Below are 23,801 nucleotides of genomic sequence, written 5' to 3' on the forward strand. Positions count from 1 at the left end.
TATTTCGTAGTTTATCAACGATGTACGGTTTTGGCATGCCTTTGCCATATCAGGGCGGGCCTGCTTGGCGCCCTCTGTGTACACACGAGTTGGACAATGGGCACAATATTTTACGTCGACGTCATTTTCATGTCCCTTTGGACGCCCATACAAAACAATAACACCTTTGTTATTAGACGGTAGGACAATAGTCGGCTGCAGTCATGATTCTCCTGATGATCAGCAAAGATTGTGGTTATCATGGGAGGTGCCAGACTTTGGTGGAATGGATAACGGCGGAGAAGCCGACCACAACCTGTCGATCAACAATAAATCCGCCAGTCAGACTTTGCGGTTTATTAGCCTGCGCCCTCTGGAACAAACAAAATCATCGCGGAATTGAATTAAGCAGTTTTTGTCCTTGGCACACAGTGGTTGAGTCTTTGTGGCGTTCAATTCATGCGAAATGTGTGTCATTTTGAACCAATATGCCATGGGGGCAAGGACACTCCACATTCCAGTTAGGCCTATTGATTAAAATTTGTCAAACGCTTTCTTCTGATTTTTCTTCCAACTCCAATGTAGAACGTCAACGACCAGCTAGCTCAGCATTTTGTTCCTTACCGTAAATCATTTTGACAAATTTGTATTTGACAATGACGAATCAATCTATCATAAGATATCTTGCTTACAGCTGGGTAACAGGCATACCCGTCTGTGACTTCCTTGTTGGTTTGGTCTTTCAGTGGTCGGTCTGTTGGTTAAAAATTGTAACACTAAACGCTGCTATTTCTATCTAAAACAAACAAACAAACACCCCAACAAACTTGAAAGCTTGTTTTTCAATCTCGCATATTTGGACAAAAAGTAAGCTTAGTTACCATCCCGCTATGCCCCCCCCCCGCTTCTTTCTATTCCCCTCTTCCTTCCAACCGCTTTCATCAATTAAGATCGTGTTTCGTAGCATGCGTCACGGTGTCAACCCCAAGAAATTTTACACACGCGTGCGTATTTATAAATATATGTTCCTTTCTGTGCGTCATTGCTTGAACTTCCCTGCAGCGCGCCGCGGTTTTTGTTCTGCATCATCTTTTACAATCGTATCAACAGCGATTAACTGCAGATGAACACAATCGGCTTGGATGATGATATCGCAATGGAATGTTGGTCGATGTATCATTGCTATATTCGTTACAAGGGTGTTTTCCTAAAATCAAGCGCATATCGGCTGTGACTGCAGAAGTATTTCTGTGCCCACAAACACCCCGCCGACCCCCCCCGGAGGGGGTTATATGTTCCCCTTTTGCTGTTGGGAGAACACCTGATTTTCACCATACATACGTGAATAATTTACGGTATTCATGTTAAAAAAAGTATTACAGAACCCGATATACGTCTCGCCCATGCGGGTCGACAACTTTGAAATAAGCCGCTGAGTTTAAGCGTCTGACATCAGCACTCCGCCAATTTTGGGTGAAAAGTATATATGTTTTACATATTTTGACCCCGTTAAGCTGTTGAAGACAAAGAGCTTCTTCTCATAGATAATGTAAAAATGAGTCTTGATTCTTGACGAACTTGTGGTTTGGTTTTTGAGAGGGCAGAAGCCCCCCCCCCATGATTTTGCTTAATTTATCCCCTAGCCCACCAAACCTGCGCCATTATGGCTCCAGAAAAGTGACTTGATAAAAGAAGATTGGGGATTGTGGCTCTCTCAAACTAGACCTCATTTCGTTTCGCGCCTGTTTGAACACTTAATCTGCTTCCTGCCAGATACGCGCCCTGCGTGAGCTCATTGGTTTAAATTGGATAACTGAGTGATATGGGGCAAAAATTCAAATTGAAGGGCACTATCACAAACTTTCTTTAGAAGGAACAAATCTACAGTTCAAGTTACTGCAATCTTCAACCTGACCAACTTCTTTTTCTTCTCCGCGATCATGAACCAATTTTTTTTGCAAGCACATTTGAATAAGGTATGGTTGTCTTGAAAAAAAGAAATATAATTTTGGTTAAAAGTGTTAAACGTGGAAGGCTTTGGGTACTGTCATGCATCGGGCGCAGGTGACGATTTCACTGAAACCACCCTCAGCTATATAGGCCTACCCCCTCCCCCCTCAAAGAGGATACATCTTGAAAAACGGCACCACGGCGGGAACCCAGTGATAAATGTCGCCAAGGTAAACCATGGAGGAAGGAACACACCGTACGGAATGGTGTTTTGTGAACGAGCACACTTCAGACAGAAGGATCATATTTGTCACTCGAAATTTAGCGATTCCGATAGTGCCACCGTACTTCCAAATGAAATGTTTATGAACAAGACAATGACGTCAAACCGCAATCGCAGCTGGCCCGCGCAGTGCACGTGTCGGACAAGGTCACTTTCTGTTCCTGTCATCCGCAGGTTTTTGGTTTCGGGGGGGGGGGAATAGTTTTTTTATGAAAATATGTCCCTGGTCTGTTTTTATTTAAAATGTCAAACTACAGTTACAGTCCACACGATTTTCAACCATCACTGAACATGTGACCTTTTCAACAAGAAAGGACAAGCAATAATCACAGATGGTTATCAACACTTGAAATAAAAAGGGGTGGATTGTCACTCGAGCAACTAATTCGTAATGTACGTGTAGTTGGCGTCAAATGCTGAAACAGTTTATATATTACTTTAATCGAAAGGAACTCCGTGAAAATACACAGTATCGTCAGTTATGAACATTCTAGCTATATGAATGCAGATCTACGTGTAGGTGACTTGAGTTTCAAGCTTTACATACTTAACTGAACTACTTATTTTTTAGTTTTCATCTGCACGTTGCATTTGAAAAACACTCGATGAGGACAAACACGAAGATGGCGAACTACACAAACAGCAGTAGTACAGAAACAGTTGGAGGTGCGTGACTCACACCGCCTTGTGTCATCAAGACGGCGGGGGAATTCACCGCTTGAGCCCAACCGCCGGAGAAGCTTAAGTAGACACAAGGGCAGGAGGAAAAATTTCAGTATGTCTCAGCGCGTTCCCTTAGCCAGTACCAAAAAAGCGCTGTCCGTGGATAGCGGACTCAGAGGAGGCGGTAAACAACCCAATCGGCGTGATGTTGCGGATCGGACACGTTCTGTAGACAGCACAATAAATAAAAAGGCGACTCTTGATCCACTTTCAACCAAATCGGCACGTACCACTGCACCGGTTGTTGTATCGGCAGACGAGGAAGCCACCATGCCAGTAGCATCAGTTGGTTCAGCAGATTCATTATCAGGAATTTCGAACACTGCATCCCACAACAACGGCAACGCCAGTGATCACCGAAGTCATGAAGAGGCAGACAGCATCATTGGCGACATGACCGACTCCAGCAAGATGAAGATGAGGACCTCGCTGGCTTCCATCCCCAGGGATAGGCGGAGCAAGATGTTGGACACCCACCCGGTAATCATGAAGGGGTGGGACGTAGTGGATGGAGCGGGAGGCGGTGGCGGGTCATCGGGAGGCGGAGGCACCACCAAGGCAGTCTTCAAGATGAAATACTATGGCAATGTGCAATTGGACCGACGCATCACCCAGCCCATGCTTCCGTGGATCATAGCCAACAAGCGGCGCCAGGCAGGGAACGGACAAAACCTCATCCTTCAAGTCTCCTCCAGGGGTGCGATTGGCATCTCGGAGAGCAAAGGATCCATTGTCTTTGAGCATCTGCCCCAGAGCATCACACGATTCTCCAGGGGACACAACAAGAAGTGTTTTGCTTATTTATGGAGACCCGACAGCGAATCAAGTTTCCACTGCTTTGTCTTTGAAACATCAGATCCAGAAGTTGTAAGTTCTAATATATATTGTATACTGACATCCTTAAACCATAGGCCCTACTTCAGGATTGTGCTCATTCTGGTGAAAACTGACAGTTCCATACATTCATGCCATACATGTACGCACACAATCTAGCGTTCATGTGTACTGAGTCTCATGCATTCACATTGTACATGTACATAGACTGTGCAATTAATTCTTTCGTTCTGAACTGTTTTATTGTAGAGCCTGGATGTTGAATTATACATTAGGATGTGTGATCACCATGCATGCAGAATGTACAAGTTTTATGTCCATTTTTGTCTTGCAAATTATCGTAACTATGTGTATGTACATGTATGTACTTTTTCATATTCATAAGTTGTCAAAAGGGTTTCAGTATTGGCTAAGATTTGTTACAACACAGTCAATGCACACGTAGCCTAGGGCAGATAAAACACCTGTTATACATGTAACTGTTATTGTCATGCGCTGCCATGATTGCCATGATAGCCAAGGGGAACACCATTACCAGTGTCAGGCACCTTTTGGATAGGAATAAAGCTTGATCAGACCAGTTGAGACTTGGAAAGAATACATGTACATGCAGAGATTAGGTATCAAATGTTTTTTTGGGGGACTTACATGTGTACTGTATACATTTTTCTTGTTCACACACAGTTTGGAGTGTCTAAAGGCTTTGGATAACTACAGGCATTTGCCTGTGGAATTATGCATTGTAAATTAATACACGGTATGCACATTACAGGTTCATCAGATTGCAAGCTCTGTGCGTGATGCATCAAAGGAGGCAGTGAAATATGACGTCTTCAGCAAAGAAGAAAAAGCTGGTGTGGAGGCAATTGAGAACCTGCGAATCAACAACGCCACGATGTTTGAGGTCATGTACTGCGGTCGCGTGACTGTCACCCACAAGCGTGCCCCGCCCACCCTCATCGATGACACCATCGAGAAGTTTAACGTGCACGAAATGGAGACGCGCAAGAAGAGACTGGGGACCCGCAAGCGCCACTTCTCCTTCGGGGATCAGAACGGGACATCACCGGTTGGCGAACCCCCTGTGGGTTCGACGGAGTCGGACAGGTTGAGCTCTGAGGATACCACGTCTTCGGTCAGCTCAGATTCCCTGGTGTCCTCCCCTCCCAATGTCCTGGATACCGATGGAGACACGGCCAGCAATAGCAGCCGAGCCAGCCAGCAAGACACCCAGCTCTCCCCCGTAGCCAGGGACCGGGTGTCATCAGCCGGGGCGGCCGTGCTGAAACACCACAACGTGGGGCACACCGACTCAACTTCGTCGGCTGCTTCCATCTCATCAACCGCAGCAAACGGCGAGAGTGTGACGAGCGGCCACAATCGAACGATGCTGTTCCAGATAGGCAAGTCCATGTTGACACTGATCAGCCCAGACAAAAAATCGTTTATGCTGACGAAGAAGTTTAACGAAATATCGTTCTGCTCCCAGGTGAGTTTTCCTGATTTGGGATCTCAAGAAATTTTCATTACATTTTCATCCTCAATATTTATCACTAATCGGCCCACTTGGTGTCATTGTAACATTTAACGTCCATCACTGTAATCACGATGTATAGTGATGGTTTCAACTGTAACCTTTAACATTTTATGTGAAATGCATATCTCTTGACATTACCCATGGTCCCATCATCCTATGTTTGTGGCTCCTTTACTATCCTGTCATCTCCTGCCTGTGATCATCCCTCTGTCTCCTAGGAGACAATCATTCCACTCTTCCCTGCATCCCGTCAGTAGCTCATTATTTTCCTCAAATGTTTATTTTCTTCACGACCCTTATTGGTACATGTACATGGGCATATATGTACTGTACATGTACATGATTTTCTCAACATCACTTTGAAGCCCTTCAACAGCCTATTAATTTGTTCAAGGAAATGTTGTGTGTATGGTATGCACGTGCATTTACAGTGCGAGTAATCCGTTTCTCATTGCTTAGAATACACACGTACCCAGGTACATTTACATGTCCATCTTGTGATGCATTGTAGTTGGAAATTGCTTATTTTTCCATTAAAATCAAATAGTTTAAAATAGCCCAAACAAATCCAAAACAATTCAAACAAACTGCTCTTTAGATCAAAGGATTAAACCACTTTTCATAACCATAACTGCTGAATGTAACATAGCATTTGATTTGATTTGCTTCAAATACGACCATGCTTTCTGTTGAAAATTGTTTGTTTCTGAAAATTTAATGTAGGAATACTCCATGCCTACAATGTACATACACAAATTAATCAAATCATTATTTTTGAATGTTGTAAAAATGATTATAAAAATATTGTTACATACGTAGCTGATAATTTTTTGTATATAGTTTAACAAACTGTTCTTACGCCAAAGAAGAAAAAATGCCAAAAAGTACAGCTCAAGATTAAAGAATTCTGTTCGTTTTGCTTGTGGCATAGGCTCAACCAGCGAGTCGTGATTAGATTCCCAACGGTGAATTTCCGACACAGCAGGCCCCAAATGAGTTCCTTCCTCACTGGAATGTACCGGTACATGTATGTGCGGCGCTCTAAAGATCCTGTAATTCGATGGCATTTCCATCCCCACAGGAAACAACCTCTGACTTCTTTTAATGCAGACTCGACTATCTCCCCTTTCTCTTTCACGAGATCTGCAGGGCGGCCGTGGCATTTCAGTGGAGATTAACTGGGAAATTTGCATCTTGAGACAACTTCTTTTCCCCATCTTGCAATACAGTTACTACGTCATAGCCTGTGGCCAAAAAAAAAATCCAACACGTTATCCGAAAGAAAAAAAAAGAATGACGTCCGTATTCCGTAGTGGAGAACTCATCCTGCAGGGTAGCTTTTGGCAAAGGACACGCTATACTCTGGTCTGCCATAAAATTTGTGAGTGCACACGGCTATTCAGCTGTGGACTTGTTGAGTTTAAAGTCCTCTTTCATTAATTTCCACACATTTCTGATGATTTTACTAAGGCACATGATGGAGACGTACACCCTGTACCTGTACATGTGCATGAATAAAAAGGTTGGAATCAGAAAGGTGAAAGCAACACATTTCCGTCCTTGTCCAAACAGCAGAAGTCCAAAGTTCCTTCCTACCTGAAATTATTTATTTCTTTTTTCAAGAGATCAAGGAAGTCTCTGCACATACATGTACATACAGGGTCAGAAAGGCATTAGTACAAGTAAAAGAAATCTCTCAACTACTGTAGCAATACATGTACATTTGACTCAAATTTACACTTTTGAAGAGAAAATGCAATTTTGATCAAATATTTCCCCAGTAGAAATGTCTGTTTTGTAATACCGGTATTGCTAAACAAATCCCATTCAAAATGTTATTTATCTGCGATCAAATAGCCTGAATTAAACTCCAAAAGGAATTCTTCTTTTAGGGATATACCGTACATGTACATGTACCTGTACATTGACCAGTCATTCTACCATGAAATGTGGTGACCCTATTTGACAAGGGGCCTCCCATTTCTGATTTTCCAATGACATACATGTACACATCTACATGTAGGGTCTCAAGACTTCTCACTTTTTGGGTATCATTGGGAAACATTGGGGTTTCCCCTTGTAGGGCACATGTTGCTACACCAGAGTGACTCCACCTACCGGTACTGTCCCAGAAAGCCCAACATCCCCAAGGTCGCATGTTGTAAACAAGATGACGAACATTTTTTTATGTACGGTATAGACTCTCTATACTTTGCACAGACATACATGTATGCTTCCACGAGTAATGTCTTATTACAATTCATGTACTTTCCTATAATGGTCACACATACATTGTATTGTATTATTTTTGGTATGACACCTCAACAGTCAAGTTTTGCTGGTACAGGCAATTTGATTTTGAGTGTTCTGGCACCCAGCTTAAGTATAAACTGTCTCCCGCCATTTTCCTGGAACAAGTTTACAGTTTCATTTCACATTTTGATCAACTAGACCTTAGGACAGGTCATGGATTTTCATAATTTTGTGAAATATGGAAAGTAAACCTGGACATTTGTTGTCCTTTCAGCTGCTGGAACCCAAGCCTTTTTTGAGATGAAAATGCACTATGTGGAATAACATCTGGAAATGAAATTTAGTCCAGTTGCGTGTTGTTTATTTCTGCTTTAATAGCCTCCTGTAAATGTACCGGAATGCTTACGTGTACATGTACTTGATATGTTGCACATCCTGCTGAAGAGTTAAAGCAAGATTTTGTTGTTTCTGTAACCCACCCCGGGGCCCTCCATTTTGTGAGTGGGCATTGTACAGTTTAGAGAATTCAAGTTTGTTAAATTTGTCAACTCAAAGGTTGTGTCTTTGAGAAAGATTCTTTTAGCATTGAAATGCCCTCTGACTTTTTACACTTCAGGTCACCGTAACCAGTGAGTACTTTGCAGCAGGTTTTGTATTTCACATTACAGCATGCACTGATGCAAGCCTCAGCAAACATGTACATGTAATATCTTCTGCATTGCTCCCATTTGCCTTTTATCATCCAAGGTCAGAGGGCATTTCAATGCTTTGTGGAAAATTTCATAAAGTTACCTGTATGTGTATGCACAGGTGCATGCAATTTGAAATGTTCTTAAAATTGCATAATGTCAATGATACATTGTACATGTACATGTAAGTACATACATGTAAACCTTTTCTACAATACGAGATCAGAGGCTAAGTTGGTTTGCTAATAAAAGTACATAATGTTTACATACTGGTGGTAGATCTCAACAGACTTATCCCAAGGTCAGAATATCTCAGACTTGATTATGATATGGAGTTCAATACTGTGCACCCTCCCCCCCAAGTATGAGTTACCCATATGTGCAATTGTACAACTTTGTGTGCCTGTTTTCTTCAGCTTCCTTGTTGATTTAGGTGTGTACATATGTACACAAAGAGATAAGGAAGGTTGTAATAATTGACACACACCAGGCTAAGTGTGTTGGTAAACAAGTCACTTTTTCAAAGTTCAATTATGGGGGAGAAAACAGAGTTGGTATGAGTGTTCCTGGTACTCGGGACTTTATCCTAGTGCCAAGAAAAAAGAGAAGCTCATGTTTGTGTGATACATGTGTACATGTGGAAATGTTCCTAATGAGCCAATTTTATTTCAGTACAGCACAGTCATTTGAGGTCTATTAAAAGCTAAAAGAACCATTTTGTTTGTGCAATAGAACGGACATTCCAAGCACTTTGGCATGCACATGTACATGTACAGTTACATGTAAATTTGACATCCTGATGAATCATTTGGCTGGAAGTACTGACTGTTGAAACTGACTTTCAGCATGCAGCCATTTATTCAGAGGCCTGGAACTTGAACCGAGTTCTTGTAACTTGAAACTACATGTACATGCAGTTCTGGCCAAAATTGGGACTCATTTGATTGTGTTTGGTCAAGAATAAAGCTCTTGCCCTTGCAGTTCACAGTACCAATCAGTATCAAGTTTCAGCTTTCTACATTGCATTGAAACCAGAGTAATGTGCATTGTATAGGTTACATGAAGGGAACAAGTCAGACATCCAGTCTGTTTTGATTGTCCGGCTTTTAGGTGGATTTTAAGATCCTAACCCAGATCGTGGCTGAACTTCAACAAGCAAAATGAAAGAAAAAGAAAAAAAGGGAGAGAAATTAAGGGAAGAAGATAAAAGAAAATGATGCTGGGGGATTTCAAGTTTTGGTTTTGCTTCTTTGGGGGAGGGGGGTTGTCATACTGCTAACCTACCGGTACATGTACATGTACCCTACATGTATGAAATACTGTCCCCTACATGTCCGGTAAGTTTACATAAATGGCATTAACAGTTCATTAACAAACTGTAATTTTTTACACTCCTTTTTATCTTGAAATTGCTTACTCATTGTTTACTTTCCAGGTGCTGCAACTTCAAAGCTCTGTATTTGACCAAAGTGGAAAACTTGGATTTAATTTGTGGAAATAGAGAAACTAAATTTTGAGTTATTACCCAGACCTACACTGTACCCGGATTTTGAGCTGTAGAGTGTCATTGTAAATACTTTATACCTACATGTACATGTAAGGTAAATTGCGCTTAATTTGCTGGTGACACATGTACATGTACAAGTTTGCGCACTATGACGTACATGTATGTACGTGTACGCTGTACATGCTTGATGTTCAGTGAATGCAGTCGATATCACAAACTAGACTGTGCCCAGAAGACCTTCATTGGCTTTGATTGCACCGATGAGGACTCTCTTTTGTTGTTAGCATCGTGCATGTCATTGGGGCTCGGTAATGGGAATTGATTGCGGCTCTGTCACCAGCAAATTTCAATCAGCGAGTTTATTGATGTGGTTTAGGCATTCATACAACTTACATGTACCGTAGTTGGAACATGTCACAGCAGTGTGCATGCCAAACTCGTGGAAACCAAAGCCTTGCTGTTCATGTGACTGAGACTACGTGTCTCTTTGTGAAGAGGAAAGTTATAGAAACAAGTTCACAAATAAACATCCATTTTAAATTTATCAAGAATAATCCATCAGAAGTGATTGGATTATCCAAATCAGTTTCTGTCAAACCACTTGTGCCGTTTTTGCCCAAATCCTTTGCATGTTGGAGCCCAAATCTCTCACAGTCCTCTGCGAGATGCCCCCTCGAATGTCAGGTTATGTCCAAGATGTATTTTCATGGCTATGGCTGTTACTTTTTCCCATCAATTCATCGTATGAATGTGGAAAGGTCTTACATCAGTGCTAGGGAAAAACACTTGGATATTGCCATCTTTTACATGTATATGTACCGTAACCAGTACATGAAAGAGATAACCATGGTTGGGATAGCTACTCTCTTGTTCAAACAAAAAATGTTTAAACAGACATTTAAATCAATATTTCGTCGTTTACATGTACGGTACATGTTAATGCCATATGCTTTGAATAAAATAAGTTGTCTGTAATGTTTTCAATTCACTGCACAGCCAAAGCCCATGTCTGACCAAAAACAATGCTTGAAAATTTTACTGAACATTTACCAAATTAAGCCCAGGTTTCCCTTCGAAGTGTTCACCAATTACAGTGTGATTAATTTACTAGAGTGGTTTCCCGTGTAAAGAGTGTCCCCAAGACTTGATTGTTGAATAATTTGGCTAGCATTGCGGACGTGGGGATTCCTTCTCGCTCTACCCGAGCTTTCATCATTTAAGGACACAGCACGATTATTCAGCCAAATAGCCAGCCTATCAGCCTACTCACCGGTGCAATAACCTTATGGGCTTTAATTAATGTCTGAACCCCTCTTTAACAGTTGGATGCCGACAAATTGTGACTCAATCAGCCCGTGATTGGATTGGAAGGTTTTTCTTTTCTGTTTCAATATTATTAGGCTGTTGGCACTGCAGGGCGAGAAATCACCGGTTGAGACTGTCAAATTGATTTAGGGATCAGTCTGCTGACAGACAGCAGCATCTTGGGCACTGTGGAATTACTGAGGATAATGTGGAACTTGAGGGAGGGTAATGCCAACAGTATGCGGTCGCGTGAATAGAGTAGTCCGCTTGCAAGGAAAAAGTGAAATTTTCAAATCCTGGCATGTAGATTTCTATGTATACTTGTACATGTACATTACATACTGTACATGTACAGTATAGATCTGAGAATTATAATTTTCGGCATTTCCTTCGCCTTTGACTTTTAAGTGTAGACAAGTAAAATATAATAATGTGCTTAAGATAAATTCTAAGGAGGGTTATAGCTCTTGAATTTGCTTTTTATTCATTGTAATCAAATTTGCTCATTGGACAACATATGTTTAAAGCAATTTTTATGACAGTTTCAGTAGTTTACACGCAAATTGCACATTTTTAAGTACAGTTTTAGTTTTTTGGGGGGGTGGGTGGGAGGGAATTGAGTTTTGAAGTGAAAAACTGACTTTCCAAAAATACATGTACATGTACATTACAAAGAAGAGAATTACCAGTACTTTAATTTTCTAAAATAATTTCCAAAACCTCACATCGAGTAGCTATTACTGCGGGCTACTCATACAGTAAGTAAATTTCAAGGCCTACGAAAAGTACCCCGAAACCTGAAAACTGACTCAAAGTGACGGCTACATGCATCAAGTTTACTTTTTGGATAGTTTTATCACCCAATGCCTCCCGAACATAACAGTATAATGCCACCCGTCCAAAAGTAACACCCTTACTTACAGCTTTAAGGCGACGGTTTCATTATTGATGTACATATACATTTGTATTAATGCCATGGGAGGGAATAGGGAGGGTACTGGTTGGACTGAGGAATAATATGGTATTTGCTTCAAGCTGAGATGTACATGCACCGGCAAATTTGAGCAATGATTAAGAAAAGTTAAGGAAAGGAAATAAAGCAAGATCCATTTGTTCTTTCACAGAGTTTACCGTACATTATCATTTTTACAAATGTCCTGATAGAAAATAAGCTTTAGTGCACATGTACCGGTGTAGTGTGAACAGTGTATACAAATGTTGACACTCTGGATCGAGAAATGAATGTTAAATTGTGCATGCCGAGACGCCCAAGGTTCTTTTCATGTCATTTCATTCGGTTCGCAGAGCCCTTCACTTGCTCATCCTTCATGTACTGTATGCTGCTGTGTATAAATTCCCCACAATCCAATAAACCTGCAATTTATCTCCGTACCGTCAATGGCGCTGGCTAATGTGTGCATTTTCTTTCAACTTGTCTTTGAATGCCGCCAGATACCGACGGTACAAATACATGTATGGCACACGCATACTTGCTAACATCTGGCATGTCTGCCTAAAAGGTATACCTGTGCCTGCATATCATGAAATTTGTAACCTTGGGGGTAATTTGTCTCAATTCCTTCTTGCAGCTTTCCTGTGGCAGTGTCATCAAACTCAAGAGTTTGTCATATTGTGTTTCCAAGCATCGGGATCAGTACTTGAAAGTAGAATCAAGTGCAGGATTTGAAATGAAAATTGATTGAATTTCATGGAAGAAGAGATTGAGTAAAAGATTTTCAGTATTACTATGCCCATGTACATTTACTTACATGGAGGTCTAAATATTGACGCATTGAAGTATTTTTGACTTTTTTTGAAATTTTTCCCATCTTGGAATTTGTCTTAATTACATGTATAATGTATCTTCCGCATCATAGACGTCTATAGGGGTAATTGGCCAACTTGTTCAAAAATTTGTGCTAATGCCTAAACATCTATGATATCACAACATCACTTTTCCAGCAGGTACATACTGGTACATACAATAGTGATAATGATATTTGCCTTTTTCTCATTCTGTTAAGTGGGAAGCTGATCTTGTTCTCAAAACACTAACCAGTTAACTGACACAGTCAATAATAAGGTACTACAATACAGAATCTAGTTTGTCTAGAACGATTAACAGAATACAGTATTTATTATTGTATTTAACAGCTTTTCAGTTCACATATTGAATGATTGTCTGGCAAAAAGTGCACCACAGCAGTTTCAACATGGGTATTTAGGAACCCCCCCCAAATACACATACATGTACATGTATTTTATGCCTCCTGTTTACCTGTCTACAGCACCTAGCCTGTTTGGACAGTGCAACCCTAAATTTAGGGGGGGATCTTGGGAAAACGTGAGATTGGAAATAAAAGAAATATTGGTTTATTTTAGTTTGAATGGGGTACTTTTGGGGCAAAAAGATTCAATGGACTTTTAAATTTACATAACTAGTACCCTTTCAACTGTTGCTCATGACTTTTGTAACAAATGCCACCTGGTCTCTCTTGCTGTTATTTTCAGCTCTACACTGAATAAATGTAAACAAAAAGTCCCCCAAATTTTCAAATGCTATGTAAATGGAACCAAACTTTTTTGCCCTTTAATATGTACATAATGCATAGTATGAAGGGTGCACATTGTATCAGCGGACTGCAGAACTGACTTCCCTTTGCTTGGTTAAAATGAGAAACTCTGATATGCTGGTGGCAGCAGACATGTCGTTCCCTTTCCCACAGTACTGTGCATGCTCAGAACTCTGCACACATGCTTAGAACAATGCGCACGTGCTCAGAACTGGTAAAGATTACAGGTATGTTTGCCGCCACCAAGCGTCTCAAAATCTCCCGTTGCATCCACACAAACACGGAGGGGAAAATATGACGAAGAATCAAAAAGATAGGTGCAAGAAGAGAAGTTGACATCTTACCAAATGTCACCAAATTGCATTAACTTGTAAGCAACACTGTATTTTTGTCCTCTTCCGCTCCAGGGCATCAAACAGCCAGAGTTCTTTGGCTTCATCTGCCGGGAGAAGACGTCCTCATCTAGCTACATGTGTTATGTCTTCAAGTGCCAGTCTGAACCAGTCGTAAGTACCACACCAATTGTTTTCTCCGTCTGTTTTTAAAACAAATCTCACTATTAAACCGTTGTTTAAAATGATGAATCAAGCTTAAGTTGAAGTTACGGCCAACATCAAACATGTTGACCTATCACATGCGCCTTTTCTTTAAACAAAAGTGGATTTAGTCAGTCAAGCTGCGGTGCTGTAAATGAAATCACCAGCTGTTTCCATTAATAAAAATGATACAGTATGGTGCTTGTGCTAGTAGCGTAAATACAGTTGGTACCCTGTGTAAATTTTTTTTTTTTAGTTAAATTTATTTTTCCGGGGGCATACCTTGTCTTTTTTCACTTTGTCTGTTGCCTTGGAGTATTTGTTTTATAATTTGAAGGCAGAAATTTGTATCCAGATTAAAAAGACAATACACTAGTACACCCTGATAATATGTTTGGGTTTAACTTCTGTCTTAAACTTGTTGGAACGTGGGATGAACACCTGTTATTTGCCCTAAGATTACCCAAAAAATTTCAGTTGGGTACATACGGTGATAATGGGATTGTTTAAAGTTATTGTTTAGGACTGAGAGTTACCGGTACTGAGGTTGAAAGTTCATTTTCATTAAGAAAGAAAAACAATACACACACATGGTACACAGCAAGTGCTCGTGACCTCTCACACTTTGTAGTGTACCATTTAAAAAAGTGTCTTAGGGTACATGTACTGGTAGGCTATTAAGAAGCCTTAATCCACACACGTGTGTTTGACTCCATCTGGTGAGCATACTGTGCAGAGACTGTCTTTAGGTGGCATAGGCCTGCATCTACAAGTATATGTGCACAGGTGTCGGTACTGCATTCACTTGGTCTAACACACGGTTTGTGTGGAGGTCCATTGGTTTTCTGGTTTCACCGCAGTTCAGCTTGACGGTAAGGCAGTGGCTGAGATCATGATTATTTCATGTACGGGTGAGCAATGGAAAGAGCGTACATTGTGCTCTTACTTTACAAATGATGACCCAGTGTATCTGTTCTCTGACTTTTTTCAGACTTTCCTTCTAAATGTTGGTTCACATACAGTACATGGTTTAAAAATAAACACAGGTGCGATATTGTGACATCAGATCAAGCCTCACTTTTCGAAATCACAGTTTCGGTTGAATACATTTTGATATGTGATTTGGCCGCAAACATTTTGTGATGTCCGATTTGCATCTCTGTCGCATTCGCCTGAAGCATGAACCAGCTGTTTTGGCCAAACTTCTTTGAACAAGACTAGTTTCACTGCACTAGAAATTTCACCACCAGTACAATTGTGGACAAAACTAGTGCTCAGAAAAAGGCGCTATAGGAAAGGGGGGGAACCCTAATTCTGCCATGAATACTATGCTGTCTTGGATCAAAGTAATAATGTGACCGAGGGTGGACTGTTGCCATAGCAATAGGATTTCACGCAACTGAAGATGGCAGTCACTCATTCACTCAAGGACGGTCATGCCTTGGGACTGGTTCAGTCACTCTGGCTGAAGCTTGATCCATCATCAGGACACAATGCCGGTACTTTAATTAATTACAAATGAAATCTCTTTGTAGTAAAGAGGCATTGATGTGTCTTCTTAAGAATACTTCATATCACTTGAAGCAGAAATGTAGGTTCTGCAAACATGGGAAATTTAGGTTCTCTTAGCACAAGGGAAACTGTATACATGTACATGTATGCACGTGATATGCGATGTACATCTGTACCGGTACATCTATACATTTTAGCATGCAACAGTGTACAAAATTGCAGACGCATAGAGTGTACATTGCTATGTATTTATATCACTTGAAGTGAGAATTGATATTGCATACTGATATTGAAAATGTAAAATCTGGTTCTACGGCAAAACAAATTTGTCCACCAGTTTATGTGTACATTTACATGTGTTATCGTACCATTTATGTTTTATTTAGTGTTCACGGCCCGTGCACATGCGTTACGATCAGAAATGAGTTCAGTTGGCTTTTGCCCTTTGTCAGCTTATGAACATGGACACGTATTCCTTTGCCTGGCCATGGATGTCTCATGGCTTTTTAGAAGTGAATTGGGAAGTCAGCCAGTAAAATTACATTTGTTGGAGGGTCAAATTGATCTCCTGCAGCGAGCGTTTCAGAGAATCACATTTCACAGGCCCCTTTCCTTTTTTTCCCCTTTTTTTGGAAGCCTTGACTTTGGATTAGCGATTAATAGTGGCTCAATTCCGTCATCAGTCTGCGATGAGCATTGGTCGCATTCCCACAGGGCTTAAAAAGGTTTACTCAATGCTTCCATGATGGCTTCTTGCAGTGGGCATTACCTGGAAAAGTCGGGCTGAAACTTGGAATCTGCATCCCCCAAACTCTTCATGTTCGTTTTTTTGGGTGAGCCATTCATCCATTTTGATTCTCCAAGTGTGGTCGCACATACATGTAACAACTTTTTAGGGGGTTGGCAGATTGCATTGCTAAGGAGTCGAGATATTCATTTGCTGGTCTCCATGGAAATCTAGATGGCTGCCAGTCAAGGGTACATTATCATTCTGGATGAAGCCTGAAATCATGCATTAACTGTGCTCACCAATAATCAACATATCCTTCCGCTCTTTAAATTGCTCACAAATTGATCAGTTTATGAAAATTCCCATTGGTACATCGTATACAATGTACATGTAGCAATGTTAAGCTTTTCAAGATTTCTATCACATCATAAAAACTGGACTCATAATTTGAAAACTGGACAGATAATTTGAACAAATAGACAATGCTAACAAATAACTTCCCTTATAGGACTTGATAAGAATTCCCCCTTGTATTCCTCAAGAAAAGGAATTTTCCAGAATTGGAACGCAGTTGTTACACAAGACATAGCAGACTCAATCATGTCAACCACCATACTTGTAAAACTGTGAGTGTGCCCTCGGTACTCATGGTGTAGAATTGCGACAGCTTCAGCCCATCTTGCTAACGTTTAACATCGGCCTACATGTACATCGCAGTTTTGATGGACTAAAACTGTTTCCATGGGAAATGGTTTCGCGTCAACAATTCCCAGAAAAGTGTGGGGCATGGTTTACTACATTATCAACCTGGTTCAAATGGATTAATGGCCTTTCCAGCTGTCAGGGTACATGTACTGTGCGTGCACTGTGCATCCATCTTGAGTTACCTGTCCAACTAGCCGGTCTTCCGGAGAAAAACGGTAATTATCGCATAACATCTGTGAACCTCATACGTGTAGTTCACGTCCACAAATAAGGAAATAGCACAGAACGCCAGCCGCTTTGCACTCAAAAAACAGGCAGCATCAGATGGCAATGAGGACTTGATCCATGAAGGTGGCAGATGTCCCAACAAATTAGAAAAATTGCTGGCTCCGGAGATTATGCTGTGGGTACATGTAACAAAATAAAAAAAGGTCATTCCTCAGAGGAGTCCTCCATTTTCTCTGAAGGGAACAGGCCCAAGCCAGTTTACTTGCTCAGGGGGTGTGAGAACTCAGCTTTTCAGCTGATTTCAGCTTTTGTGTTTGGATGTTGACCCAGAATTTCAGCTTTTCTGTACACCTGGGTGTACAATTGTATGGGAACTTTTTACATCTCAGCTTCTTACTAGCTGTTTTCAGCTTTAAGTAGCCATTCACACCTCTGATTACTGCCCTGGATATATTTTTCAACTTTTCCATCTAGAGTCCAGAAAAAGTGACAAAATGTTGTTTATAATTTGTAATGTGTTTTTATTCAAAAACGACATTCTTGACATGTATGCTTTACTGTGATGTACATGTACGGTACATTACAAGTTTAATACGCAACAGTTTGCAGGTTCCAAAGGGTGTTCGGAAGCATTAGAAAATCGGATGTCCAATTTGCCCGATGTAAAATAATGTTATTCAAGTTGTACGCGTATGTTTTCATAGATGTACTAAAGTTGTCACCCAAAACTAGGTTGTCAAAAATAGCCTCGTGTTATATCATGCCCAAGAGACATTCAAACACAGCACTGGTTCAAAATCTTGCAGTGACAAGTAATACATACAAACTTGTACTGCTACATGTATACCGGTTCATAAACAAGACGGCCAATCACAATTTGGATTATGAGGTTGTTAACAGTGCCTGTACATGTAGAAATGGATCCTGTATAAAAGTGTCATTTTGGAGGGGAGGGGAAAATTCTGCTTTAAAATATGAGGATCAGCAAGTAAAAAGGGAAGAAGCAGTGCGTGTTATTTAGACGTAATACAGGACTTAAAAATTGCACCGGTACATGCATGTAAATTTGCACAAGCAGTGAGTGAATTGAGAAAGTAAGGGGGCCTGACATTTTGATCCTAGCAGAATCTGTCTTCAAAGCAAATTCAGTGTTTGAAAAGCAGTGTTAGAATGGACACTGTCATGGGGAAGAGCATTTAACGAAGCATAAAGGAGAGAAGTGTTGTGTGCAAGCTGTGGTCATATAAAGGTACATGCACATGGGATGTACATTGGGAATTTGAACAGATTTAGACATGCGCAAATCCCAGTTGACTGCCTTCCCACACTTGCGATGGGTCTGCCTTGCAGCACATCACTTAACTGTTTGCGATAAACAAGCCCACTGTGCAGACTTTCAGCCTGGAGCTTCGAGGCCATGCATCCATTACGTGCTACCTGCGACATGCGTGCACACACCCACAAGAGAGGGAGAGCTGCAGGGAGGCATAATTCGGCCCGGCCGTCCGCCGCACAACACAGATGTCAGGCCGCCGCGTCAGCGACCATCCGCCGAAATCCATACTCCAAATTAAATTGCGCTGGCCACTCACAGACAAATCTCGGTTTCCAAGCCGTGCAGAGCAGTGGTACTATTTAATCGTCGTGGGGAAGGAAGGGGAGACAGAGGAAGCAGATGATAACCTTTGAATATCACCGTGCTTAAATTGCACTCGAAGGCTCCCAAGCACGTAGGTGTTCCCGCGCTTTCACACCCAATGTACCGTTCTGCCAACATTTTTTACTCCCACGGCCTTGATGAAAAGTTTCCAAATAAGATGAGCGTCTCAGATTTACAGATTGCACTCAAAGAGATTTTCTTTATATTGCTGTAAACTGTATGCTGTGAAATGCTGCACTGCACAGCTTGGTACATACAGTATGCGATTATTCTCAATTTCCAGTTGAAGTTCCAATAGAGGTTTTGCATGGTAGCCATCTTACAGGGCAGTTCTTTTCTTCCACAGGAAAACCTCCTTTGTGCATACCCTTTGGAACAAAACAACCGGCCTGCAAGATGGCAACCTTGCAAACATTCTATTCACAGATCCATATTCTCAAATGTTCATGTAAAATGCCCTTGAAGTCAACAAAAGACTAGAATTTTGGTGCAGAGTTGTACGTGTTTTGAAAGTTGACTTCATTGTTTTTTTTACCGGAAACTTAAAAACCCAAGTGTAAAATGTTGAATCGAGTAAAAAAATTGGAACAGTGCTATCAATTTGAAAAAAAAAGTCATTGATCGAAGATGCATTGATTTGCTGGTGTCTGTTTTGTTAAATTATCCCATAGTTTACAGGTTTGCGCATTATATCAATGTAGTGAGTTGACTAAAATCCATCCGCTCTTTGCAAGCGATCAATTTAATGAAAAGTTTCTTGAATGAATAATGATTTATTCACATTGGCTGAGCCCTTTTACTCATGCCCCAATCCTCACATTGCATCTAAAGCACAAGTAAGCAGGAAATGGGAGCATTATTGCTGACTGCATGCGTACATGTACATGTACATAATAGCAGTGCCGTGACATTATTGATCAATCTGTTGACGTACAGTCTGTGCACGTACATGTAATCAATTAAAGGGGTCCAAGGTTTGGCTCAAGCAGTCAGACACAAATACGAGTAGTTGAAACAGTGAGATTTTTTGCTACAGTTTGGACAGTGCCATCTCTGAACTTGTTATCAAAGTCATGAAGTCTTTGTTGTTTCATTCTTGTTGGGCTTGGCGTGTGTATGTGAATTTGTACTTTATGGGCCTAATTTAAAAAAAAAAAAAAACACAAGCCAGTGTTTGACTTTGGCCAACTTGTCAAAGCCTTGAAATTGACTCTGGTGGACTTATTTTTAAACCCTGTCATCGATATGTAAATTGACTTGCCTTCACTGGGAAATTCATTTTGTTGCCTGAATACACAGGTACCATAATGCAGGTTTTGAACCTTCATTGGTTGAGAGAACTGAGCACATCTTAGGAGCATATCTGCCACATCATGCTAGACTTGACTCGAGTCAAGATCTCTGTGACATCTTCGCTTCTGCTTTAGATACATATCGAGACCATGCGCTGTATCTTGCTTCGCGCCCTCTTGTGTCCACTTATTACTATAAGTTCAGTTCAGAAATCCTGACTTGACGAATCTGTCAACCGTTTGTACACAGCAAATGGGCTCATCTACCAAAAGTGGTAGCAGCCAGTCACATTGCCGGACTTGTTTTTACGTCATTCATTCCTGCATTATGATGAACGAGTCTACAAGTCTGACTACTCTGATGGACTACTCTGGTGGAAATTTCGTATACATTATGCAAGATCATGTCGTTCATATGCAATTATGAATAACTACGTATCACCGACAGGGGGTCCGATTGGCTTATCCATCAAGTCGGACTTACTGACTGGTGACGTATAACACATGTACAATAAAGGCTATCAAATGAGGGCGCCTTATAAGGGTTATGCGAGCTGCCAGGCCGAGCGTGAGAACCGTGTAGTGAGTACAGGCTGAAGGGATGGCTGACTAAAGCTTAGCAACGTAAGTCCGACTTGATTCAAGAGTAACATCATGCATACATTTTGTACATGTACACGTAGTTTGTGTGTGATGTGGATGCACAGTCTTATCAGTATCTCAAACATTGGCCTTCAGAATTAGAAAGTGTAGGGATGTCGACGTGAAATGTTTGTCAGTTTTTCAAATGGCTCAAGTGTTTTATCATCCTGCCAATTGTATGTGTGCCTCTCAAATTTATGATTTATAACAGACAGAAAATAAAGCATGGTTTCTGAAGCAAGACAGTAGTTGCATACTTTGCTGTGGTTCATGGCTGTTTGCTCACCTTTTGGGATAAATGGCACACTCTCAGATACATGTACAAGTCCAAAGCAGATCACTTGCAGAAGCAGAAGATGTACCAGTACCAATACATACAGGTAGTTTTAAGACCGGCCTGAAGACACACCTTTTTAAACAAGCATTTTTAGTTTCTTAGTGTTGATTTTATTTATGGTACATGTAGGTTATATTTATTTATTTATATTTTGATGTACAGCGCCTGGGAGCTGCTTGATGGATTGGGCGCTTTATAAATGTCAATTATTATTATTATTATTAGATTAGGAAACATGGCAAGTGTTGAAAGTGCCAAATCTGAACTGTGATACAGTATGTCGTAAAAGCTTCCCTATTCTCTAAATTTGGAGTCCATTCTTTTGTGTCCCTGTCACATCTGACTTATGATTTGGTAAGTTCAGGACGCATTCTGTAATTTCCAAGAGTGATGAATTAATGCATATTACCTACCAAACAAATAGAAATAGTTTGAAATCAATTTCTGTCATATTTCCGTGTAAAATTACATGCATGGAGGTCAGGGTTAACAGGAACACAAAGATGTCACACTATTGGACCCCAAATTTATAGAATGACCCATAAGCTTTTACAAAATGTGTCTGAGCAGGTTTATGTTCTAATCAGAAACAGCAGAGAGCCAGTGTCAATCAATATAAAAGGCACTCCACTGAAGCAGTTTACTTACATGCAGTTTCTGCTTTGCAAGAATTTGCAGAAACAGAAATTACATGTGGCCCCAGGCGCTGATTGTGTGCTGTGCTGTAAAAGTGCCTGCGACACTACCTGTGCATGCACATGCAAAATTCCATTTATTGCCCACTCCATCAGTGTTTATGACAGGCATATAAAATTTGTCCTGGGTGATGAAAATCCAGTAATTCTCTCTTCAGACTGACTCATTTCAGTGTATCAAATTCACCAGACAGCTAGTGGCAAATCGTGCATGACATGTACATAGCTATGTTAAGGTTTGGAGTTAGTGTTTGGAAGTGAATGTGTACACATTAAGTTGAAGGACATACGGTGAATTTATGGCAGCAATTTGCCTTTAAGTTGTTCCAGACCTTAGGCTGAGAGCTTTCAGTACACATCCTATGCCATTAAAACCCTCCTAGTCTGCAAGGATACATTCTTGACACAGTCTGTGACAGTCGTCCTATCAGCCAAACACAATCAAGTGACATGTGGTATGTCTGTGTACTGTAGAGGGAGAAGTAGGAAGAATTTTTGACTGTTTTTGATGGTTATAGTACGAGTAGGGTTAACTGAGTTTCCATGGAAATAATGTGGGGAAATCGGTTTCTTAGTGGGGGAGAGGTCCATTTTTTGGAGAGGGGGAAAGAACTCTACTACACCATTATTTCTGAGGCACGGTCTTTTCAACCTCATGTCATCCAAGTGCCTCCAAGTGATGTCATCCAGGGTTAAAACCTTAATGTTGCAGCTTTCTCTGCAAAAAGGTTGCCAGAAAATTTGGATAGTTTTGCTTTCTGTTTCAGTTGATGACAGGCCAGTGAGCAAAGTTTTTCACTCTAACACTTTCATTGAGCAAATTTGGGTTCCCAATTTTATTTCAATAGAAACTCCATGTGTCTCCCTGTCAATACATCACAGAAGCAGCGCCCTCATTTGTCAGAAAAGCATTGAAAATGTTAAACATTTCAAAGAGTGCACTTTTCTTGAGAGTAACCAAAAAGAGACATCGGATAGTTTTCTTACATAAAAGAGAAGCAAGAAGTTACGCTCCCAGTTTGCATCATGAACCCATTTCAGAAGCGCATCATCCTAGGCCGAGACTCACTAGACCATGTAGCGATAAAAGATCTGAAATGGTCGAGTTGTGTTGTGAGTCGCTAAACCGTGACACAGATGTAAGTATTTCTGCAAAGCTTATATGCAGACTGCTGGTTAGTTGACCAGTTACAGTGGTTTCCAATTCTTGTGTCAGCTGTTGAGCAAAACACACTTTAAATCCAGTGGGCAATTCACATGCCAGCCTTTTGTTGTTGGATGCTGACGGAATGCTTGGAATGCGACCTGCTTTTCAGCTTAAGGTACGGATCTCACACAGACATTCAGATCAAACCAGGAAGAGATATGGTGATGTCCCACCATGGCATAAATCAGGATTGGAATTATTACTGGTTGAATCATGTGTACAAATCTTCAAATCTGTGAGTAAAGTGTAAATTGTGGTGGTAGTTTGGTTTAAAATTCCTATATACAGGTACAGTGTAGCACAGAACCTGCACAACTGAGAACAGGGAGTGTTCAGATTTCCCAGATGAACTCGCCAGTGTACATGTAGTATTACAAAAATCTATCAGTGTCCTGATATCAAGAAAAAAAATTGTCTGTGGTGATTTCACTGATTTGAGAGATTTTGGCCAGATGAAAGCAGGTCTGTCAATTTTAGATTTCTGGTCATTTGTCCTGACAGTATGTGTTCTTTGTAATGTAATTTGCCTGTGCTTATGGTGTATACGCATTGAATGTGCATCCAAAAAGCCTCTTCAAGATATAAAGTAAAGTTTCATTGTTTTAAGTGGGATACCTCAAGATT

The 23,801-nt window shown here is 40.8% G+C and overlaps 1 protein-coding gene across 1 annotated transcript in view; it reads left to right on the forward strand.

Annotated features, from left to right (window-relative positions):
- The first annotated feature begins 2,720 nt into the window (after positions 1–2,720).
- Positions 2,721–23,801, forward strand: part of tbc1d4 (TBC1 domain family member 4) — a 45,660-nt gene continuing 24,579 nt past the window's right edge. Inside the window, exons 1-3 of the mRNA XM_022228757.2 lie at positions 2,721–3,802; positions 4,542–5,258; positions 14,041–14,139. Of these exons, the coding sequence (XP_022084449.2) occupies positions 2,990–3,802; positions 4,542–5,258; positions 14,041–14,139 (1,629 nt within the window). The 5' untranslated portion in view covers positions 2,721–2,989. The remainder of the gene's footprint in view (positions 3,803–4,541; positions 5,259–14,040; positions 14,140–23,801) is intronic.

The sequence above is a fragment of the Acanthaster planci genome, linkage group LG02 (genome assembly GCF_054643075.1).
Source record: "Acanthaster planci isolate LZ-2023a linkage group LG02, COTS_SCS, whole genome shotgun sequence".
Taxonomy (NCBI): domain Eukaryota; kingdom Metazoa; phylum Echinodermata; class Asteroidea; order Valvatida; family Acanthasteridae; genus Acanthaster; species Acanthaster planci.